The sequence below is a fragment of the Hypomesus nipponensis genome, chromosome 5 (genome assembly GCF_054491055.1).
Source record: "Hypomesus nipponensis isolate SF chromosome 5, ASM5449105v1, whole genome shotgun sequence".
Classification (NCBI taxonomy): Eukaryota; Metazoa; Chordata; class Actinopteri; order Osmeriformes; family Osmeridae; genus Hypomesus; species Hypomesus nipponensis.
In genome coordinates this window covers 1,517,362-1,537,050 of record NC_140365.1, presented here as the reverse complement: position 1 = coordinate 1,537,050, position 19,689 = coordinate 1,517,362, and the positions used below count along the sequence as shown (strand labels likewise).

Genomic DNA, 19,689 nt, shown 5'->3' with positions numbered 1-19,689 from the left:
GGAGGCTGGTGTTGGTCAGGGTGGAGGAGAGGGAGGCTGGTGTTAGTCAGGGTGGAGGAGAGGGGGGCTGGTGTTAGTCAGGGTGGAGGAGAAGGGGGCTGGTGTTGGTCAGGGTGGAGGAGAGGGGGGCTGGTGTTGGTCAGGGTGGAGGAGAGGGAGGCTGGTGTTAGTCAGGGTGGAGGAGAGGGGGGCTGGTGTTGGTCAGGGTGGAGGAGGGGGGCTGGTGTTGGTCAGGGTGGAGGAGAGGGGGGCTGGTGTTGGTCAGGGTGGAGGAGAGGGGGGCTGGTGTTGGTCAGGGTGGAGGAGAGGGGGGCTGGTGTTGGTCAGGGTGGAGGAGAGGGGGGCTGGTGTTGGTCAGGGTGGAGGAGGGGGGCTGGTGTTGGTCAGGGTGGAGGAGAGGGGGGCTGGTGTTGGTCAGGGTGGAGGAGAGGGGGGCTGGTGTTGGTCAGGGTGGAGGAGAGGGGGGCTGGTGTTGGTCAGGGTGGAGGAGAGGGGCTGGTGTGGTAGCCCTGGCTGCAAATCCAGGACATGGTGCATGCTCATGGACATGGTGCATGCTTATGACTCATCACAGCTTTGAGGGGGCAGCCACAGATGACTCATCCAGTCTGGGACGGTCCTCCGACGACCAAAGAGCGGCTATTGTGAGATTTGAGTGATTTAGAAGGACGAGCGTGTTGCAAATACCAGCAAGCCCTGCCATGACAAACAGACGGCAATCAGGAAAACATCTGGAAGGCTTGGCAGGAGAACTGTTTGTTTACCTTTTATCTTTTGGGAGTGATGGAACATTGACCATTTCATTTTCCAAAGTGCTATTAACATGGCTGAAAGAGAATGTCTGGTTAAATGCTCAACGTTAACTAGAGAACAAAACGCATGTACAATCAGCATAACCTTGGGAGAAAATCTACTCTGCTCCTTTTTATTAAAAAACACACACACACACACACACAATCAAAACATTGTGTAGAAAAAGACAGTCACAAATAAGCATTTTACACCTAGAATGTCATTTTCTGGTTCCTACTGATCTGTTGTTGGAGACAGATCCCTTAGACCATCTATCAAATGTAAAGAATAAAGTTCCCAAAATATGAATCTTATGCATTGGCCCAAGGACATCATCTCAAATCTACCACCATTTAGCAGAATCAGCTAGCACAAGTTAATGCTAAGCCCTTAATTGGCTACCAAAAAAAAAAAAAAAAAAAACTTTTGCTTATGATTTCCCAGAGTACAATCTCCTTCCCTAGTTGGGAGGGTTGAGTGGCAGCAACATGGCCTGAGATGGGGGGGGGGTAAAGGTGAGGGGCTATAGGTAAGGGGGCGGGGCTATGGGGGGGTAAAGGTAAGGGGACCAGACGACCAGCTTCCTGAATGACATCAGACCACCAAGGCTACACAGTGGAAGACTCAGCTCTCCCGTGGTGAAGTGGTGCTGCAGCGATGGCTTCTGTTTCAGCCCAGGAACCTCCGTAAAGCTCTCAAAAACCACATCCATCACAGAACAGTTCACCCTGGAAGGTGCACCACAAAGCAGGCTCAATGAATTAGCAGGAAAGAAATAAACTTGGTCTTTTTTTGACAACAAATGATGTACATGACTACCTTCCATACATTTTCTTTTTCAATTCAAATTCAGCTTTGTGGTCCCAAATGAATCTAATATTGGCACAATGTCCTGTTATCTGTATGTATTGAAACTGCATGAAAACCCCTAGCTCTGTGGCTTGTATGTTGTGAACATGATCAGGAGCTAACTGGTGCACAGACCATCTCAGCTGCCTCGCACAATAAGTCCCGTGCAAATATCTCACCCTTATTATTAGATAAGAAATCATTGCAAAGTGTATAATACATTGAAAAAATAAATATCTGTAGTAAAAAAAAAAAAAAAAAAAAAAAAGTCTTCATTTGAGTAAATAGCGGAAGTGAGAGGAGGAGATGCATAAAACATCTACCCATAATGCACTGCGCTTGCAGGGGCAGAGTTGAGCGGGGGAAACCAGGAGGTTGAGTCTCAGATCTGATCCAACAAGCTCTGGCCTGTTCAGACACTTGCAGCTATACACATTTATACACTTCACCATCTATTAAAAAACCAAACTCAAGCCCAAACAAACACGACAGGATGAAGGGGAAAGACACGCCTATATCTGGGGCGCCTGTGCAAATACAGAGTGAGTTGACATCAGTGTGAGATGGTTGACAGTTGGAGAGCATTAAAAACCCCTCTGGTCTTGACGTTCAGGATGTCCTTGATGTCACGTGACAGCAGGCATGCAGCACTTTATCAACAAACAAACTGGGAAACAGAAAAGTCCCTCTAAAGTTCCTCTCTAAGACATCATGACGACAGCCCTCTATGACCAGGCTTCCGCACATGTGCACCATGAACGTGAATTAATGCGATGACTGACCTGGTCAGCTAAAATCTATGAATGGGCTTCAGAGGAGGGAATACAGGCCTTAATCGCTGGATCATCCATCAACACAGGCTCTCCATGGAAGAGGGAGACAGATGAATACATACTTTATGAACAGAAGACTCCAGCTAACATGATTGTATCAACCTGATGAATCCACCTCAGGAGAGAAGTGCGTCTCCCTCTCCCTGGTGGAAACAGAGAGCCGCCTTGAGATCGGAAACAAGCACCGTGTTTGGCATCTGGGAACTGCTGCTGTATGACAACAGCTGAAACACGACCAGGTGGGAGGGAGGGAGGGGACGGGGATGAGAGGGGGCAGGAGATGAGAGAGAGAGGTAGAGAAAGCGAGAGACAGACAGACAGAGACAGAGAGAGACAGAGAGACAGAGAGAGAGAGAGAGAGACGTGGGGATGACCCTGACCACCCTGGACAGAGTGGTAAGGCGGTGGTGAGTGAGGGAGTGTCTTGTGTATGTCCATGTGACTGTCCAGACCAGGGAAGGAGTCCTTGGTAAGAAGTCTACAGCACCACTGCCCGTTTAGAGGCGTAAACAGTCTTCAACACAAAGTCAATCATCCTCATAACAACAATCATACAAAAGAAAAACAAAAAAAGAAAATCCCTGCAGTATTTTGTTTCCTTATTTCCGATAGTTAGTTGACAGTCTTGGTTACAGCACTGGGGGGCAGCAGGGGGAGGGGGGGAGGTGTCAGTGGTTCCAGCCCATCAGGTGACTGACGCGAGCCTTCTCCGTCATGCGGCGGACCCTCCCAGAGCGAGACAGGCCCAGGTTGAGGGGGTCCTCGCCGCCTGGGGCCTCCTCCTCAGACTCGTCGTTATACAGCACCGTCCTGCGCCCCTGGTTCCTGGTGTTCACCTGCAGACCCTTCCTCTGCCGGCGGCTCCTCGGCCGGAGCTCCGCCGCCGTCGCCCTGGTAACCCCCCCCCCCTCCTCCTCCTCTTCCTGGTCCGTGTCCTCCCCCTCCTCCTCCTCCTCATCAGGCTCCTCCTCCTCCTCCGGCTCCTGCTCCTCATCCTCCTCCTCGCCTGCTACCTCCCCCTGAGGCTGCTCCTGCTCCTCCTCCTCTTCCTCCTCCTCCTCCTCACCTTCCTCTTCTTGGCCCTCCTCTTCCTCCTCTTCCTCCTCCTCCTCCTCCTCCTCACCCCCCTCCTCTTTCCCTTCCTCCTCCTCCTCCTCCTCCTCTTCCTTTCCTTCCTCCTCCTCTTCCTCCTCTTCCTCCTGCTGTATCCGGGCTCGTTTAGCTCTCTCTGGGAGCCTCTCTCCTCTCCTCCTCCTCTTCCCCAGGGCGGCCGCCTTGCCCCTGCTGCGTGAGCGAAGGCAGGGAGCCTTGCTGTAGTCGTGGTCGCCCCCCTCCACAAACTTCTCCACGTCCGAGTCGGACTCTCCGTCCCCGTCGGACGAGGAGGAAGAAGACGAGGATGACGAAGATGATGAGGAAGATGAGGAGGACGAGGAGGAGGAGGAGCTGTTGGACCTGCCAGACGCCTGCTCCTGATTGGCTCTGAGCAGCTGTCTCCTCAAGCTCTGTCTGGAGCCGTTGGTTAGAGGTCCGTTACGCAGCGGTACTGGAGAGAGAACACACACACGCACGTCACTACTGTTCCACACCACTACAGGAACTAGGCCACTTCTGTTCCACACCACTACAGGAACTAGGCCACTTCTGTTCCACACCACTACAGGAACTAGGCCACTTCTGTTCCACACCACTACAGGAACTAGGCCACTTCTGTTCCACACCACTACAGGAACTAGGCCACTTCTGTTCCACACCACTACAGGAACTAGGCCACTTCTGTTCCACACCACTACAGGAACTAGGCCACTTCTGTTCCACACCACTACAGGAACTAGGCCACTACTGTTCCACACATCTGTACTGTGCAACGTCAACACAAATCATTTTCATATCTTTTTATAGAAATGATTTGATTACAACCTGGTTGCTTTCAATCCAGTATAAATCCAGTATAAGGTGGTGGTCGTACCTGCCCTGCTGCGAGGGGCCCTGCGGCCTGGGGCCCTGCCCCCTGGGGCCCTGCTGCGGGTCTGCCTGCTGGGGCCCTGGGAGCTGTTGTGGCTGGCTGGGCCCGAGCTGGATGACGGCTGGCTGTCCTCATCCACCAGCCCACCGCTGGACTCTGAGGCTGCTGAGGACACAACCACAGCTGACAGTCAGAGAGTCTCCCTGCAGCATCACACCTGGCCCTCACACTCACACACACACACACACACACACACTCCTGGCACTCACACACACCTCACACACACCTGGCCCTCACACACACACACACTCCTGGCACTCACACACACCTCACACACACCTGGCCCTCACACACACACACGCTCCTGGCCCTCACACACACACCTCACTCCTGGCCCTCACACACACACCTCACTCCTGGCCCTTACCTTGAGAAGGCCGGCGAGGTCGTCTCTTGGATGAGGTTTGTTTGTCTGGTTTGGTTTTCTTGTTTTTTTTCCCTGACTTGTGTTTCCCTCTGGGACTGGACAAGACACTGGGTTAGAAGCAGACAAGATGGGGGGGGGGGGGGGGGGGGGGGGGGGGGTAGGGTGTGTGTGTGTACCTGCAGGGTGTGCTGGGGGGAGGGGATGTGCCTCCACTGTGCAGTCTCTTCCTGTAGTTCTGCCTCTGGCGGCTTCTGCGTTGGTTCTGAAACGCTGACTTGTAGTCGGAGATGATGGCGATGATCTGCTTCTCAAACGAGGCCGACAGGCTGAGGGTCATGGTGTAGATCTGGGGAGGGGTCACAGGTCACACACCGTGTTATTTAGGGTTTTTTTTTTTTTGGGGGGGGGGGGCTTCATGTCATCTTCCCTCGTGTCTCCATGACAACAGGCTCTAACCTGGGACTTCTTGTTGGGCGTGTAGGCCTTGGAGTTACTGAAGATGAGGCGCACGTCTTTGGAGAACTCCATGGGGTTCTCGTAGTTCCCCTCCAGCAGAGTTTCCGACACTGTGCCCAGGTCCATGGGGGTGTCAATGATGTCCCTGTAGTCCTGGGTATATGAAGAGGTTTAGAGAGGATCTTACTGGGTATATGAAGAGGTTTAGAGAGGATCTTACTGGGTATATCAAAAGGTTTAGAGAGGATCTTACTGGGTATGTGAAGAGGTTTAGAGAGGATCTTACTGGGTATGTGAAGAGGTTTAGAGAGGATCTTACTGGGTATGTGAAGAGGTTTAGAGAGGATCTTACTGGGTATGTGAAGAGGTTTAGAGAGGATCTTACTGGGTATGTGAAGAGGTCTACAGGCTGTCTGAAGGGCTCGGAGTCGGGGGAGTCCACCATGCGCCTCACCAGCTCCAGACACTGACCACGCCACGCCCGGACATCCAACACCACCCCACGCTTCTTAGGAGAGGCCCTGGGGCGCTGGCAGAGACAGGAGACACACATTCAGGACAGGACAACCCTGATGGACGCTCACCAGGTTCTGCCAGGGCCAGGTGGTCCTCAAGCCTGGACCAGGATTGAACACCCCTGCTCTACAACATGCGTTAGGTTTTGACTACAACTGAAGCGTTCCTGAGGAGAAACCGCAGCCTGCCGGACTCACCTGCTGCCCTGTGGACGTGCCCGGGGTGTCAGAGTCCACCTCCACCTCCACAGTCTGCACACACACACACACACACAGTTACACATCAGTTGAGTTTGGAACACTACAAACATGACACGTGTAACTTCCTGGCTGAAGCAGGAAGCGTTGTGAGCTGAGGCATCGTCCCCTCACCTCCTCCTCTCCGCTGCTCATCTCAGTCTTGACCCGGTGGTACAGATCCATGATATCCACGCTGCTCTGGTCCCTGCAGACAAACATGAACACACAGCTGGTTCACATCTACAGGGTGTTCATCATGCAGCTGGTTCACATCTACAGGGTGTTCATCATGGGGTCATCTTTAGGTCTGCTAACAGGAGCTGATCTGTGGGTCTCTGTGACCTATAAAGAGGCTGGCCGGCCTCAGATGTGACTGGAGGCTGGCCGGCCTCAGATGTGACTGGAGGCTGGCCGGCCTCAGATGTGACTGGAGGCTGGCCGGCCTCAGATGTGACTGGAGGCTGGCCGGCCTCAGATGTGACTGGAGGCTGGCCGGCCTCAGATGTGACTGGAGGCTGGCCGGCCTCAGATGTGACTGGAGGCTGGCCGGCCTCAGATGTGACTGGAGGCTGGCCGGCCTCAGATGTGACTGGAGGCTGGCCGGCCTCAGATGTGACTGGAGGCTGGCCGGCCTCAGATGTGACTGGAGGCTGGCCTCAGATGTGACTGGAGGCTGGCCGGCCTCAGATGTGACTGGAGGCTGGCCGGCCTCAGATGTGACTGGAGGCTGGCCGGCCTCAGATGTGACTGGAGGCTGGCTGGCCTCAGATGTGACTGGAGGCTGGCTGGCCTCAGATGTGACTGGAGGCTGGCTGGCCTCAGATGTGACTGGAGGCTGGCCGGCCTCAGATGTGACTGGAGGCTGGCCTCAGATGTGACTGGAGGCTGGCCTCAGATGTGACTGGAGGCTGGCCTCAGATGTGACTGGAGGCTGGCCTCAGATGTGACTGGAGGCTGGCCTCAGATGTGACTGGAGGCTGGCCTCAGATGTGACTGGAGGCTGGCCTCAGATGTGACGGAGGCTGGGACTCACCCGATGAAGAGCAGCAGCACGTCAGTCACCAGCTTGGCGGCGGTCACGATGGGGCTCTGGGGCTGGTTGAAGGTGCGAGCGTTGTGCTCAATGTAGCGCACCTCCCACATGAGAGCAGAGATACGCCTGCAGGACGGGACAGGACAGGATCAGTCTGGAGAGCCCCACAGCAGGCCTGGGTCACACACAAGCTGTGTGTGTGTGTGACACAGAAGCTGTGTGTGTGTGTGTGACACAGAAGCTGTGTGTGTGTGTGTGACACAGAATCTGTGTGTGTGTGTGTGACACAGAATCTGTGTGTGTGTGTGTGACACAGAATCTGTGTGTGTGTGTGTGACACAGAAGCTGTGTGTGTGTGTGTGACACAGAAGGTGTGTGTGTGTGTGACACAGAATCTGTGTGTGTGTGTGTGACACAGAATCTGTGTGTGTGTGTGTGACACAGAAGCTGTGTGTGTGTGTGTGACACAGAAGCTGTGTGTGTGTGTGTGACACAGAATCTGTGTGTGTGTGTGTGACACAGAAGCTGTGTGTGTGTGTGTGACACAGAATCTGTGTGTGTGTGTGTGACACAGAAGCTGTGTGTGTGTGTGTGACACAGAAGGTGTGTGTGTGTGTGACACACAAGCTGTGTGTGTGTGTGTGACACAGAAGGTGTGTGTGTGTGTGACACACAAGCTGTGTGTGTGTGTGTGACACAGAAGCTGTGTATGTGTGTGACACAGAAGCTGTGCGTGTGTGTGTGTGTGTGTGAGAGCGACCTGTAGAAGCGGTTCTCCAGCTTCTTGCGGATGGTGCTGAGGTCAGTGAGGTAGGCCACCACGGTGCAGTACTGGGGGTAGTCACGCAGGTCCACCGGCACGCCAAACGCCTTCGCCACATCTGAACACACACCTCACACTGTCAACCTCAACCTGATGACCTCATACTGTCAACCTCCACCTGATGACCTCACACTGTCAACCTCCACCTGATGACCTCACACTGTCAACCTCCACCTGATGACCTCACACTGTCAACCTCCACCTGATGACCTCACACTGTCAACCTCAACCTGATGACCTCACACTGTCAACATCAACCTGAATACCTCACACTGTCAACCTCCACCTGATGACCTCACACTGTCAACCTCAACCCCTCCTGCTCAGCGTGTGGGGGTGTACCTAAGGTCAGCAGGTCATCGATGGCGTGGACGACCCTCTCACAGTCCTCGTCACGGCTGTGAGCACCCCACTCCCCTTCCTGCGGCGCGTACAGCAGAGACCGCAGCTCCTCCTCCGTCACCGGCACCCCGTCACCCTCCTCCTCCGGGAACGCAGCTGGGGGGGGGGACACAGTGTGTGTGTGTGTTAGTCCTGTATGTGTGTGTCTGGGTGGAGGCCTGTGTGTGTGTGTGTGGGTGTGTGAGTGTGTGTGTGTGCTGACCTTCATCAGGAATGGGCTCCATGTCCCATGGGCTCATCCTCTCTCTCTCCCCGTTGTCCCACCTGAGGAGCAGACAGAACGTCAACACTCTCTCTCTCTCTCCCTCTCTCCCTCCCTCTCCCTCTCTCTCCCTCTCTCTCCCCCTCTCCCCCTCTCTCCCTCTCTCTCTCCCTCTCTCCCTCTCCCTCTCCCTCTCCCTCTCTCTCTCCCTCTCTCTCTCCCTCTCTCTCTCCCTCTCCCTCTCTCTCTCCCTCTCCCTCTCCCTCTCTCTCTCTCTCACCTCCACATTCAGCTGTCTAGGTTACTGGACTATGTAACACTAACAGAGGGGGGCGGGGGGGTACTTACTGGACTATGTAACACTAACAGAGGGGGGGTACTTACTGGACTATGTAACACTAACAGAGGGGGGGGGGGTACTTACTGGACTATGTAACACTAACAGAGGGGGGGGGGGGGGGCACTTACTGGACTATGTAACACTGGAACAGGCTGTCGGGGTACTCAGGCTGTAAAGGCTGCTGGTCCTCCACAGAGCCGAACCACCAGGCGTTGTCGATGATACTCCGGAAGCGCATGCCTGACAGATGACACGGGGTTAGAACGAGACACCAGCCCTCTGGGGGGGGGGGGGGGAGGACAAGGTGGAGGGAGGGAGGATGGCTGGATGGATGGAGGAGGGAGGCTGGATGGAAGGAGGCTGGATGGATGGAGGCTGGATGGAGGAGGGAGGCTGGATGGAAGGAGGCAGGCTGGATGGAAGGAGGAAGGCTGGAAGGAGGCAGGCTGGATGGAAGGAGGAAGGATGGATGGAGGCTGGATGGAGGAGGGAGGCTGGATGGAAGGAGGCTGGATGGATGGAGGCTGGATGGAGGAGGGAGGCTGGATGGAAGGAGGCAGGCTGGATGGAAGGAGGAAGGCTGGATGGAGGGAGGCTGGATGGAAGGAGGCTAGATGACTACTAACCTGGCTGCCAGTTGTGTTCTTTAGCTTCATTATAAAACTGCTGGAGCACCAAGAAATCGATGACGTCAGGCATGTCATGGTACCTGATGGAACAAAGTACCGTTAAGCCTGAACACAGAACACGGGGCTAGAACTAAACACCACTGACGTCAGAAGAGCTGAGATGAGTGGGGGTGGAACTGACTTGAGGGAGAAGGACTCGCTGGTCATTTTGCCTGATATGGGGTCCAGGAAGGCCAGCTTGAGACAGCACAGAGTGGGGGGGCCCACCTCGTACTTGATGCCAACCACCTTCACAGACTCCTGGTCCTACCACACAGAGAGAGAGGGAGGGAGGGAGGGAGGGAGGGAGACAGAGGTCAAAGGTTGTGCTTCGTCAGAGACAGCGCAGCAGGAAGGTATGACGGCGGCACGCAGGTGGTTTCCTCTCACCCTGAGGTTGAGCTTGTTCCAGGGCTGCTTCTGAGGGTTGATGCTGTAGGCCTTGGCCCTGCGGACGGCCCTGACGTAGGCCTGGTGGCCCTGCCTGAAGTAGATGAGCTGCAACGAGACGCCATGCATCAGCACACGAGACGCTAGCCCCTGGAGGCATGACCCCACTCCTGGAAGGCGGGGAGCCCGCTTACCTCATCGCCCATCTGGGGCACGAAGGGAGAGCGACGGGGGAACGTCTCCATGATCCAGGACGGAGGCAGCCACTCCTCCGCGTCACACCCAGCCAAGGAGAGAGACGTGCTGGGCTTCTGAGCCCACAGAACACCCCAGGTCAACACATCATCCAGCTCAGCCACAGAACAACACTAGAGTCTGACTGCACTGACGTTGGGATTGGATCCCCCGTGTCTGACTGCCAAGCATTTACATGTTTTCATTTAGCCGACGCCTTTATCCAAAGAGACTTCCAAGAGAGAGCTTTACAAAAGTGCATAGGTCACCGATCATAACAACGAGGGTAAGAAGCACACATTGTGAACAACCAAATAAGTGCCAAAGGCCAGAACCACAGGAGCATGTAGTTAAACAAGTTACAATTAAACAACATGAACCTCAAAAAGTGCAAGAGTACCTGTAGAAAAAGCAAGCAATAATAAAATATATCACAGCAAGTGAAAGAATTTTAAATCAAACCATATGACTGATCCTCTGTACCCTAGTCTTGTATGTAGTTAGGTTATTGTACATCATTGGTGGCACTGCAGGAGGTGTGTGGCACTGCAGGAGGTGTGTGGCACTGCAGGAGGTGTGTGGCACTGCAGGAGGTGCGTGGCACTGCAGGAGGTGCGTGGCACTGCAGGAGGTGCGTGGCACTGCAGGAGGTGCGTGGCACTGCAGGAGGTGCGTGGCACTGCAGGAGGTGCGTGGCACTGCAGGAGGTGTGTGGCACTGCAGGAGGTGCGTGGCACTGCAGGAGGTGTGTGTGTGTGTGCAGGAGGTGCGTGGCACTGCAGGAGGTGCGTGGCACTGCAGGAGGTGCGTGGATGTACCTTCTGTTGGGTAGGTCTCTTCTTTTTCTTCTTATCCGCTGGTCTCCGACTGGCCTCCCCCTCCCCGCCCTCCCCCTCCACGCCCTCCCCCTCCCCGCCCTCCCCCTCCTCCTCCTCTGAGCTGCTGTACCCCGGGGGCCGGACCTGCCGCCGGCTCGTTCGTTTGGGAGGCTGAAGGTTGATCCCAGCGTCAGCCGTCCAATCGGAGTAGTCGCTGGACGACTCGCTGAGGAGAGAGGGAAAAGTTTAGATTTTGGGGGTTTAAAGATGACAGGTGTGAGGTGATGTTCTCCAGTCAGACTGGATGAGCTGAGGGGGAGCTAGTGTGTGAGGTAGTGTGCTAGCTAGTGTGCTAGCTAGTGTGCGAGGTAGTGTGCTAGCTAGTGTGCGAGGTAGTGTGCTAGCTAGTGTGCGAGGTAGTGTGCTAGCTAGTGTGCTAGCTAGTGTGCGAGGTAGTGTGCTAGCTAGTGTGAGAGGTAGTGTGCTAGCTAGTGTGCAAGCTAGTGTGCTAGCTAGTGTGCGAGGTAGTGTGCTAGCTAGTGTGCGAGGTAGTGTGTGAGGTAGTGTGTGAGGTAGTGTGTGAGGTAGTGAGTGAGGTAGTGTGTGAGGTAGTGTTCTAGCTAGCGTGTGAGGTAGTGTGCGAGCTAGTGTGTGAGGTAGTGTGTGAGGTAGTGTGTGAGGTAGTGAGTGAGGTAGTGTGTGAGGTAGTGTGCTATGTATCACCTGGAGCTGCTGTCGCTCTGCCACCTGGCTTCACCGTCAGAAGATGCATCGCTGGCCTCCATCTGCTCCTCTGCCTGCACACACACACACACACACACACACACACACACACAAAAACACACACTTAGTCCAACAATCCTTCTGGTAGAGTTCTGCTGCTGTACCGTCATGACTAAACTGTGACCACCCCCCACCCCCCTACCTCTCCATCGCTGTCGGAGTCCGCCTGGCTGTCGCTCGCCCTGGCTCCCCCTCCCCTGCCCCGGTCGGCAGGGCGACGCACGCGTGCAGAGCGGGTCTGGTAGGAGTGCCGCTGAGGCTTCTTCCTCCGGCTCGGCCGTAGGGTGCGCATGGACGACACCTGGGGGTCGCTCTGGGAGACAGGAGGGGGGAGGAGGGAGGGAGGGAGGGAGGGACGGGGAGGAGAGAGGGGGAGGGACGAGAGAGGAGGGAGGGAGGAGAGAGGAGGGAGGAGACGGGAGAGAGGAGCCAGTGTTAGTTTCCTGTCTTGCTCTGGTATGAAGGAGAATCCCTGCTGGGCTGGGTTGGGACGGATAAGGGAGGAATGAGGGAGGGAGGAATGAGGGAGGGATGGATGGATGAGGGAGGGATGAGGGAGGGATGGATGGATGAGGGAGGGATGAGGGCGACACTCACAGGGATGGCAGCAGCCACAGGCTTCTTCTTCCTCTCAGTGTTGTACAGGGAACACTCCACCTCCCCCTTGGCCCGCCTCGTTTCCTCCATCACCCTACACACACACACACAGTCTTAAACACAGCCTGCAGCAAGAGGAATGTCTGTGTGTGTGTGTGTAGTGTCTCACCTGTGGACCCCCTGCTGTACCTCCGTCACCACCACCCTCCTGCTCCAGGCGAGCAGGTCTCTCTCAGTGGCCATCTGGCTGCGGGGGGCGTTGTGGTGCATCTGACGCACTCCCTGCACCTGCCCGCTGCTCCGCGTGCCCGCGCTGGCCTCCGCCGCCACGCCCTCCTGCTCACCTGGGCCGCGGGACGACACGTTAGCACCACACCCGAGCACGCTAGCCAATCACAGAAGCCGGACTCTGGCCCTTGGACCTTTGCTGCATGTCTTCCCCTTCTGCCTCACCCTTCCTGTCACACTTCACTTACAAAGTGTCCAAGAAAATAAACATGTATCTTTAAAATATATGTATAAACGTACCATCCGGTGCAGGCTGGGCCTCCAGATCTCCATCTCTATTGTGCTGGTCCTGCAGCTCTCTGATCAGGTTATCCAATAGGCTTCCTGCCCCGGCCTGGTCACGCTCTGCTGTCTGCTGACCAATCACCTGCTCCACCACCTCGCCATCACCTAGGCAACGACACCAAACAAAGAGGACGTGTGATCTCACTGCTGAAGCTGACAGGACGTTTCTGTACAAGTAGGAAGATAATTGTTTGCAGAAAGGAGTTTCCAAAGGAGGTTTAGGGTGGGTTTAATGTTAGCTATGTAGCCTAGCTGTGCTACAGGGGAGGCGCTTTACCGTTAGCCACGTAGCCTAGCTGAGGCACCAGCTGCTCCTCCTTGCAGCTCTCCCTGCCAGGAACCAGGCGCTGGTAGTGGGGAGGGTGGGGGTTCCCGTCCACGTCCACCAGGAAGGGCGGGGGCATGAGGTGGGGCGCCTGCTGGGTCTGCTCGTCCAGGACGTAGTTGTTGGCGTCACGGATCAACGGGCGGAAGTCGGTATGGAAGAACATCTGGTCTGGAATCTGGAGCGGGGAGACACTAAGGTGTTGAGTGGAACTGAACTAGATCTGGTGTAGAACTAGCTTCTTCTCTCTCCGGCATGCTAACATGCTAACAGGCTAACATGCTAACAGGCTAGCAGGCCTCACCTTCTCGTACGGGCCACTACAGCCAAAGCCAAAGATGAGCAGATGGCCGTGGGAGTCTGTGCAGGCAAAGTTCTGGCCGTCAGCAGAGAACTTGCAGTCGAACACAGCACCGTGGCCCTGGCCTTCAATCTGCAACCACAGTGAGGACAGACGGATGGTGAGAATTTAGTCCTTAATTTGTGGGACTAGGGGCTATAAAACCCATGTCTCCCCAGACATGGGTTAATCTTAGTCCTGGACTAACAGACTTCAAATGCAGATGATGAAGATTCACAATGAATGAAACAGTATGTCCTTGAGCCACCCACCATGTTGAAGAAGTTGCGTATCTTGGCTCCCCTGGACAGGTCCCAGATGAAGATGTTGCCGTCGTGGCCGGCAGACAGCATGACGCGCTGGTCAAAGGGGTGGGCTTCCAGGACAAACACCTCATCATCATGGCCCTGGGATGTGTGTGTGTGTGAAAAGAAGAAAAATCCATAAAACTCAGGACATGAGCATGTGGTGTTTGTGTACGGAAACAGGAAGTGACATGGCCGGGGGCGGGGCCAGAGGCCAGGATACTCACAGAGAGCACGTGCAGCAGCTGTCCTGAGGTGGAGTTCCACACCTTCAGCTGGTAGTTGGAGACGGCGGTGATGACGGTACGGTCGCCACGGTCCCACGCCACCATGGTAACCACCAGCTTGGTCTTGTCATCTCCATTCACCACAGCAGTCCTGGGGTGACACACGCGTCAACACACTGACCTCAACACACACTGGCCTCAACACACACTGACCTCAACACACACTGACCTCACACACACACACACACACACACAGGTCAACACACTGACCTCAACACACACGCGTCAACACACTGACCTCAACACACACTGGCCTCAACACACACTGACCTCAACACACACTGACCTCAACACACACTGACCTCAACACACACTGACCTCAACACACACTGACCTCAACACACACACGTCAACACACACTGACCTCAACACACCACAAGACCCAGCCTTCATCAGGTATCAACATATAGAGAGTAGGTCACTGCTGTTAAATAAACCCTGTTGGGTTCCTGCATCTAAAATGTATCTTATTGCTTCCGAAAAAAAAACCTTAGAATGCCCTTAAATTGACCAATCAGAAACGAGTATTCAACAAAGCAGCGTAGCAACCGTTGCCGTGTGCCCTCTCACCCGGGTAGTCTGGCTGCTATGTCCAGACTGATGCTCTTCCACTCCTGCTGCTGGTAATGCCAGACCCTGGCCGTGCCGTCACGACTGCCGCTCACAAACCTCAGGCTGGGAACACAGGAGTCACACAGCATCAGCAGCAGCCAAGCAGGAACTCAGGTTTGAATGGAAGTCTATGGAAGGGGGGGTAACCAGCAGGGTAGCTGCCAAATCCTAAGTCGGACTTGAATGGAAGTCTATGGGCCGGATCTCTCCACACACACACACTCTCACCTGTCGCTGTTGTTGCAGAACTGGACGACCACAACCTTGTCCTGGGAAGAGAAGAGGGTTTGATGGACAGTAAGTATCATTGTTTAGGATCCCACAGTGAGAGGTACTAGGTGTGCCCCTCCAGCCCTCCTCACCATGTGAGCATCCAGCTCCGACAGCTTCATGGGGGTGTCAGAACCCAGGTAGTACACCCTGATCACATGGTCCGTACTTCCTGTGGCCAGGAACATCCCGCCTGAACACCACAGAAGAAGAAGGATAAGAGACGGATATTACATTAACATGTATTCATTTAGCAGACGCTCTTATCCAGAGCGACTTACAATAAGTAAAGGGACATTCCCCCCAAGGTAAGTAGGGTGAAGTGCCTTGCCCAAGGACACAACGTCATTTTGCACGGCCGGGAATCGAACCAGCAACCTTCTGATTAATAGCCCAATTCCTAACCGCTCAGCCATCTGACTGATTTTAGGCTGAACAAACGTCCAAACGCATCTAGTGTTGTGATTCGTGCCCCCCCGACCCCTCATAGGGAACTCTCAAGGTTGTCTTGGTGCCGGGTTTCACAAATAGCCGATGGAAGATACAGAAGAACATTGAAGAGAGGAGTTGGGCCACGTACCACTGCTGAAGGAGGAGGAGGAGATCTGGACTCCAGGGCGGGAGCGCTCCATGAACTTGACGGGACGATTGCTGCAGGGAGGACACAGTTAATGTTCTGCTACACAGACCATCAAACACAAAGATAAGTGGATGCTCTGAGCCAGGGATGAAAGCAACATTGCAAATCTTAATATAGTAATATCTAAAGAGAGCGTGACTTACACGGTGTCAGAGCCTCAGCCCAGATCTAAATTCCTCAGATCAATAAAGCAATTGTTACTTGTATAGAGGCAATATCACAGAGGGCTTCACATACGCCCGCAGAACTGCACCTAAACACCCTCCATGTCCCTGCATACCTGCAGCTAAACACCCTCCATGTCCCTGCAGACCTGCAGCTAAACACCCTCCATGTCCCTGCAGACCTGCAGCTAAACACCCTCCATGTCTCTGCAGACCTGCAGCTAAACACCCTCCATGTCCCTGCAGACCTGCAGCTAAACACCCTCCATGTCTCTGCAGACCTGCAGCTAAACACCCTCCATGTCTCTGCAGACCTGCAGCTAAACACCCTCCATGTCCTTGCAGACCTGCAGCTAAACACCCTCCATGTCTCTGCAGACCTGCAGCTAAACACCCTCCATGTCCCTGCAGACCTGCAGCTAAACACCCTCCATGTCCCTCCAGCGGTGCGTCACACCTACCTGAACTTCATGGTGAGCGAGTGCCACAGCCAGAAGCACACCATGCCGTCCGCTCCGGTGGAGGCCAGGTACCGCATCATCCCTTTGACCCCCGGACAGAACTGAGGAGAGACAAGCCACAGTCACCTCCCAGCCGTAGAGAGACAAGCCACAGTCACCTCCCAGCCGTAGAGAGACAAGCCACAGTCACCTCCCAGCCGTAGAGAGACAAGCCACAGTCACTTCCCAGCCGTAGAGAGAGACAAGCCACAGTCACCTCCCAGCCGTAGAGAGACAAGCCACAGTCACCTCCCAGCCGTGGAGAGAGACAAGCCACAGTCACCTCCCAGCCGTGGAGAGAGACAAGCCACAGTCACCTCCCAGCCGTGGAGAGAGACAAGCCACAGTCACCTCCCAGCCGTGGAGAGAGGGCCGCCAGACCACCCTTATATGGGGGCGTGTCTCCCCTGTATGGGGGCGTGTCTCCCCTGTATGGGGGGCGTGTCTCACCTGTATGGGGGGCGTGTCTCACCTGTATGGGGGGCGTGTCTCACCTGTATGGGGGCATGTCTCACCTGTATGGAGGGCGTTTCTCGCCTGTATGGAGGGCGTGTCTCGCCTGTATGGGGGCGTGTCTCGCCTGTATGGGGGCGTGTCTCACCTGTATGGAGGTGATGGAGGCAGCGTGCCCCTGCAGCACGGTGATGGGGGCACAGGTGCGAAGGCACCACACCCTAATGATCTTGTCACAGCTGGCCGAGGCGATGAGCGTGTTCTCGTAGTTCACCGCCATGTCGGAGATCTCAGCCGCGTGGCCGCGCAGCGTGGACAGCAGACGGCCGTCGTCCGTCGACCAGATCTTCACCAAACAGTCGTCTGAACCCTGGAGGACCAGCCGGAAGACACGCGCTCTCGTGTGAAAAAGACTCCTTTAGCAGACGCTCTTAGACACAGCCACCCACGAAGGCGTGAACATGGAAGCTCAACGATTCGCGGGTAAACGCTCTGACCCAGTCAGGAAACAGACACGGCGAGGATTTATAATACAATCACATGTTATCAGAATATTCCTAGGGAGCCTCACGGTGAAGACGCGTCGGCCGGTGCGGTCGAAGGCCACGCAGTACACCGAGGACAGGTGCCCCAGGATCCTGCGGTGCAGCTTCAGGCAGGAGTAGCCGGAGGTGGGCTGGGCGTGGCCAAAGCGGGCGAAGCCTGTGGTCTGCCGGGCACCCATGATGGAGACTGGACGGGGGAGACAAGGTCAGAGGTCAGACTAGTGGGGGACAAAGCTGCTACCCAGTCCTGGAGAAATAACAAACTATTTTTGTGCGTGAAAGTCTGTGTAACATACTATATATGTTGATGTCTCATAAGTCACGCGTTGCTGTGCAAGGAGCACACTGCCAAACATGTTATTCTATAGTTAGGCGTCTCTCTCTCCTTAGACAGGGTTAAAGTTAGAGAGGGATAATTGATGTTGTGTGCGGTTACTTTGTTTTGAATCTGTCTATACGTTCTGTGAGAGAGTTCTGTGTAGAGAGGGTTGTACCAGTTCCACAGTATGGGTGAAGTTGGAACGTACCGACACTGGGAGGGGGGGTGTCGCCGGCGGGGGGTTCTGGCGGTCGTCCTCGGTGAAGCGCGGCGACGGAGGATCCGCTCCACACGACATGGCTGCAACCTGACACACACAACCAGCGTTACATCATTTCCTGTGCGGAAACTCCAATCACCGCACAACAACACGGCTTTAACTACAGATCTTAAGAATAACAATGTAACCACAAAACATTGTTTTACAGCACATAGCTACGCTGAACAATATGGGTGTAAATCTTTCAAATTGTATAAATCAATACTCTCGATTTAAATACATGGAGGCACTAAAGTAAGATGATAGAAGGGGCTCACTTCTAGATGTGCGGAGCAGAGACTGTTTCCCCACCCCCAGCAGGGTCTGCACCCCTGGAACGCAAGGTGGAGTCTCCTTGTCTATAAGAGGCCCTATTTGCCGGCATACTCGCAGGAGATAGTCTGCTGGAATATGCTGGTTTAGGATCACCTGTGGACAACATGAAGTGGAGAGTAAAATGCATCAAAAATGATAATTAGCGATGCAAACATTAACAACAAATTTAAATAGGGAAGTAATCTAGTGTAGCAAGTCAAAACACACACAATCGCACGCACGTAGGCACGCAGGGGCGGCGACCAATCACATTTACGCTTTGTAAATTCTTTCCGCTCGCTCAAATAGTAACTGGGATTTCATTGGCTCGCAAAGGTGATTGACATTTAACAAGGCCTTGTGCATCGTCGCTCTGTTTGCCCTCGGTTAACCCCTCCTCCATACCGCACACAACACGGCACTTATTGTTTAACACACACATAATAAAATGTATTTAAATGTAATTTATTTGTTGATATAACGAATTGTGTGTCTTAAAAATGTGTACACAGAATTGAAATGCTTTAAAATTGTGATTTTTGAATTTTACGAATACATTATCACAAAAGTTATAAATATTAATCAGCCGGCTATAAGTTATCATAATAACACTCACCCAGTCTTCGAAGTTTCGTTTGTATCGCTTTCCGTCCCAACTCCATCGTTCAGGAATCAACTAAAAAAGGTAGACACGCGGTTGGAAAAGCGCTTCGAAACTCGGTAACGTTATCTTGCAATCTAGGATACAATAGCTGGCTACTGTAATATCTCTACCTATCAGTAGCTCAATATTACAAACCACTATACAGCAGAAAGTGGCCAATTTCACGAAAACGCGAGGTACAAGTAAATAAGAGCGAACGCGGCTTACCTCATACTCTTCTAGTTCCTCAACAAGGATCTGTATGGGGACAGAGTTTCCAGTAGTAAGAACAGACATATTTTGTAGTAATTCATAACTGGTGTACATTATCGTTCGGTGTTACCTGTGCCGCCTTTTTACACGGTCCCGACTGCAGAAATCTGGCAATGAGGTAATACAATTCTGAAAGGAGAAAGAAACATTAGCTCGCTAGCAACCATTCAGCTAGCGTTAGCCAACTTGCTAACAATTAGCCTACTGACTAGCTAAATGATACAAGACAAATCATGTTTCGCTGCGTTGATATTCCAGTGAACCCTATGGCAGCACTCACCAGCTTCGATTTGTGAACACTGTTCCTTTGCCATCACTTGAGAGAGACGGCGGCATTAGACTATCTGGTGCTTTATTTAGCTAACTAGCCTGCTACTAGTGATAGCCTCTGAATTGTTCTCCACTGTATTCGGCCTTTCCTTTCTCAAGCTACTGTGACCACCTGGTGCTCCGTTAGCGCCCCCTCGCGACCGATGAATCATCAATGCAGTTCGGTAG

At 53.9% G+C, this 19,689-nt stretch overlaps 1 protein-coding gene across 3 annotated transcripts; it reads right to left on the bottom strand.

The window, feature by feature from the left end:
• Window positions 1–893: 893 nt before the first annotated feature.
• brwd3 (bromodomain and WD repeat domain containing 3) lies at window positions 894–19,651 on the bottom strand. 3 transcript variants are annotated; one of them, XM_084698648.1, is made up of 40 exons: window positions 19,472–19,651; window positions 19,262–19,320; window positions 19,147–19,176; window positions 18,892–18,951; window positions 18,239–18,389; window positions 17,910–18,008; window positions 17,409–17,569; window positions 16,986–17,207; window positions 16,346–16,446; window positions 15,661–15,731; window positions 15,173–15,273; window positions 15,039–15,079; window positions 14,769–14,873; window positions 14,139–14,289; window positions 13,879–14,013; window positions 13,571–13,699; window positions 13,219–13,444; window positions 12,897–13,046; window positions 12,538–12,712; window positions 12,369–12,462; window positions 11,914–12,084; window positions 11,712–11,785; window positions 10,989–11,214; window positions 10,131–10,247; window positions 9,937–10,044; window positions 9,689–9,813; window positions 9,505–9,587; window positions 9,007–9,118; window positions 8,539–8,600; window positions 8,277–8,432; window positions 7,872–7,992; window positions 7,112–7,237; window positions 6,211–6,283; window positions 6,037–6,090; window positions 5,709–5,852; window positions 5,324–5,476; window positions 5,044–5,213; window positions 4,868–4,962; window positions 4,444–4,602; window positions 894–4,020 (listed from the first exon to the last, which is right to left on the bottom strand). In XM_084698648.1, exons 1-40 carry the CDS (start codon window positions 19,503–19,505, stop codon window positions 3,143–3,145), a joined length of 5,502 nt encoding a protein of 1,833 aa, XP_084554774.1. In that variant the 5' UTR covers window positions 19,506–19,651; the 3' UTR covers window positions 894–3,142. The 3 variants fall into 3 exon arrangements, with proteins under 3 accessions (XP_084554774.1, XP_084554775.1, XP_084554773.1); XM_084698649.1 differs by having other exon boundaries at window positions 4,444–4,605; window positions 4,868–4,956; XM_084698647.1 differs by having other exon boundaries at window positions 4,444–4,605; window positions 19,472–19,650.
• Window positions 19,652–19,689: the final 38 nt, after the last annotated feature.

Coding starts and splice junctions, on each gene's coding strand:
- brwd3 (XM_084698647.1), bottom strand. CDS start 19,505: ATGGCAAAGGAACAGTGTTCACAAATCGAAGCTG. Junction 8,433..8,538: donor GGAGCCCATTCCTGATGAAG/GTCAGCACACAC, acceptor CCCCCCCCCCAG/CTGCGTTCCCGGAGGAGGAG. Junction 5,214..5,323: donor CGCCCAACAAGAAGTCCCAG/GTTAGAGCCTGT, acceptor ACCCCTCCCCAG/ATCTACACCATGACCCTCAG.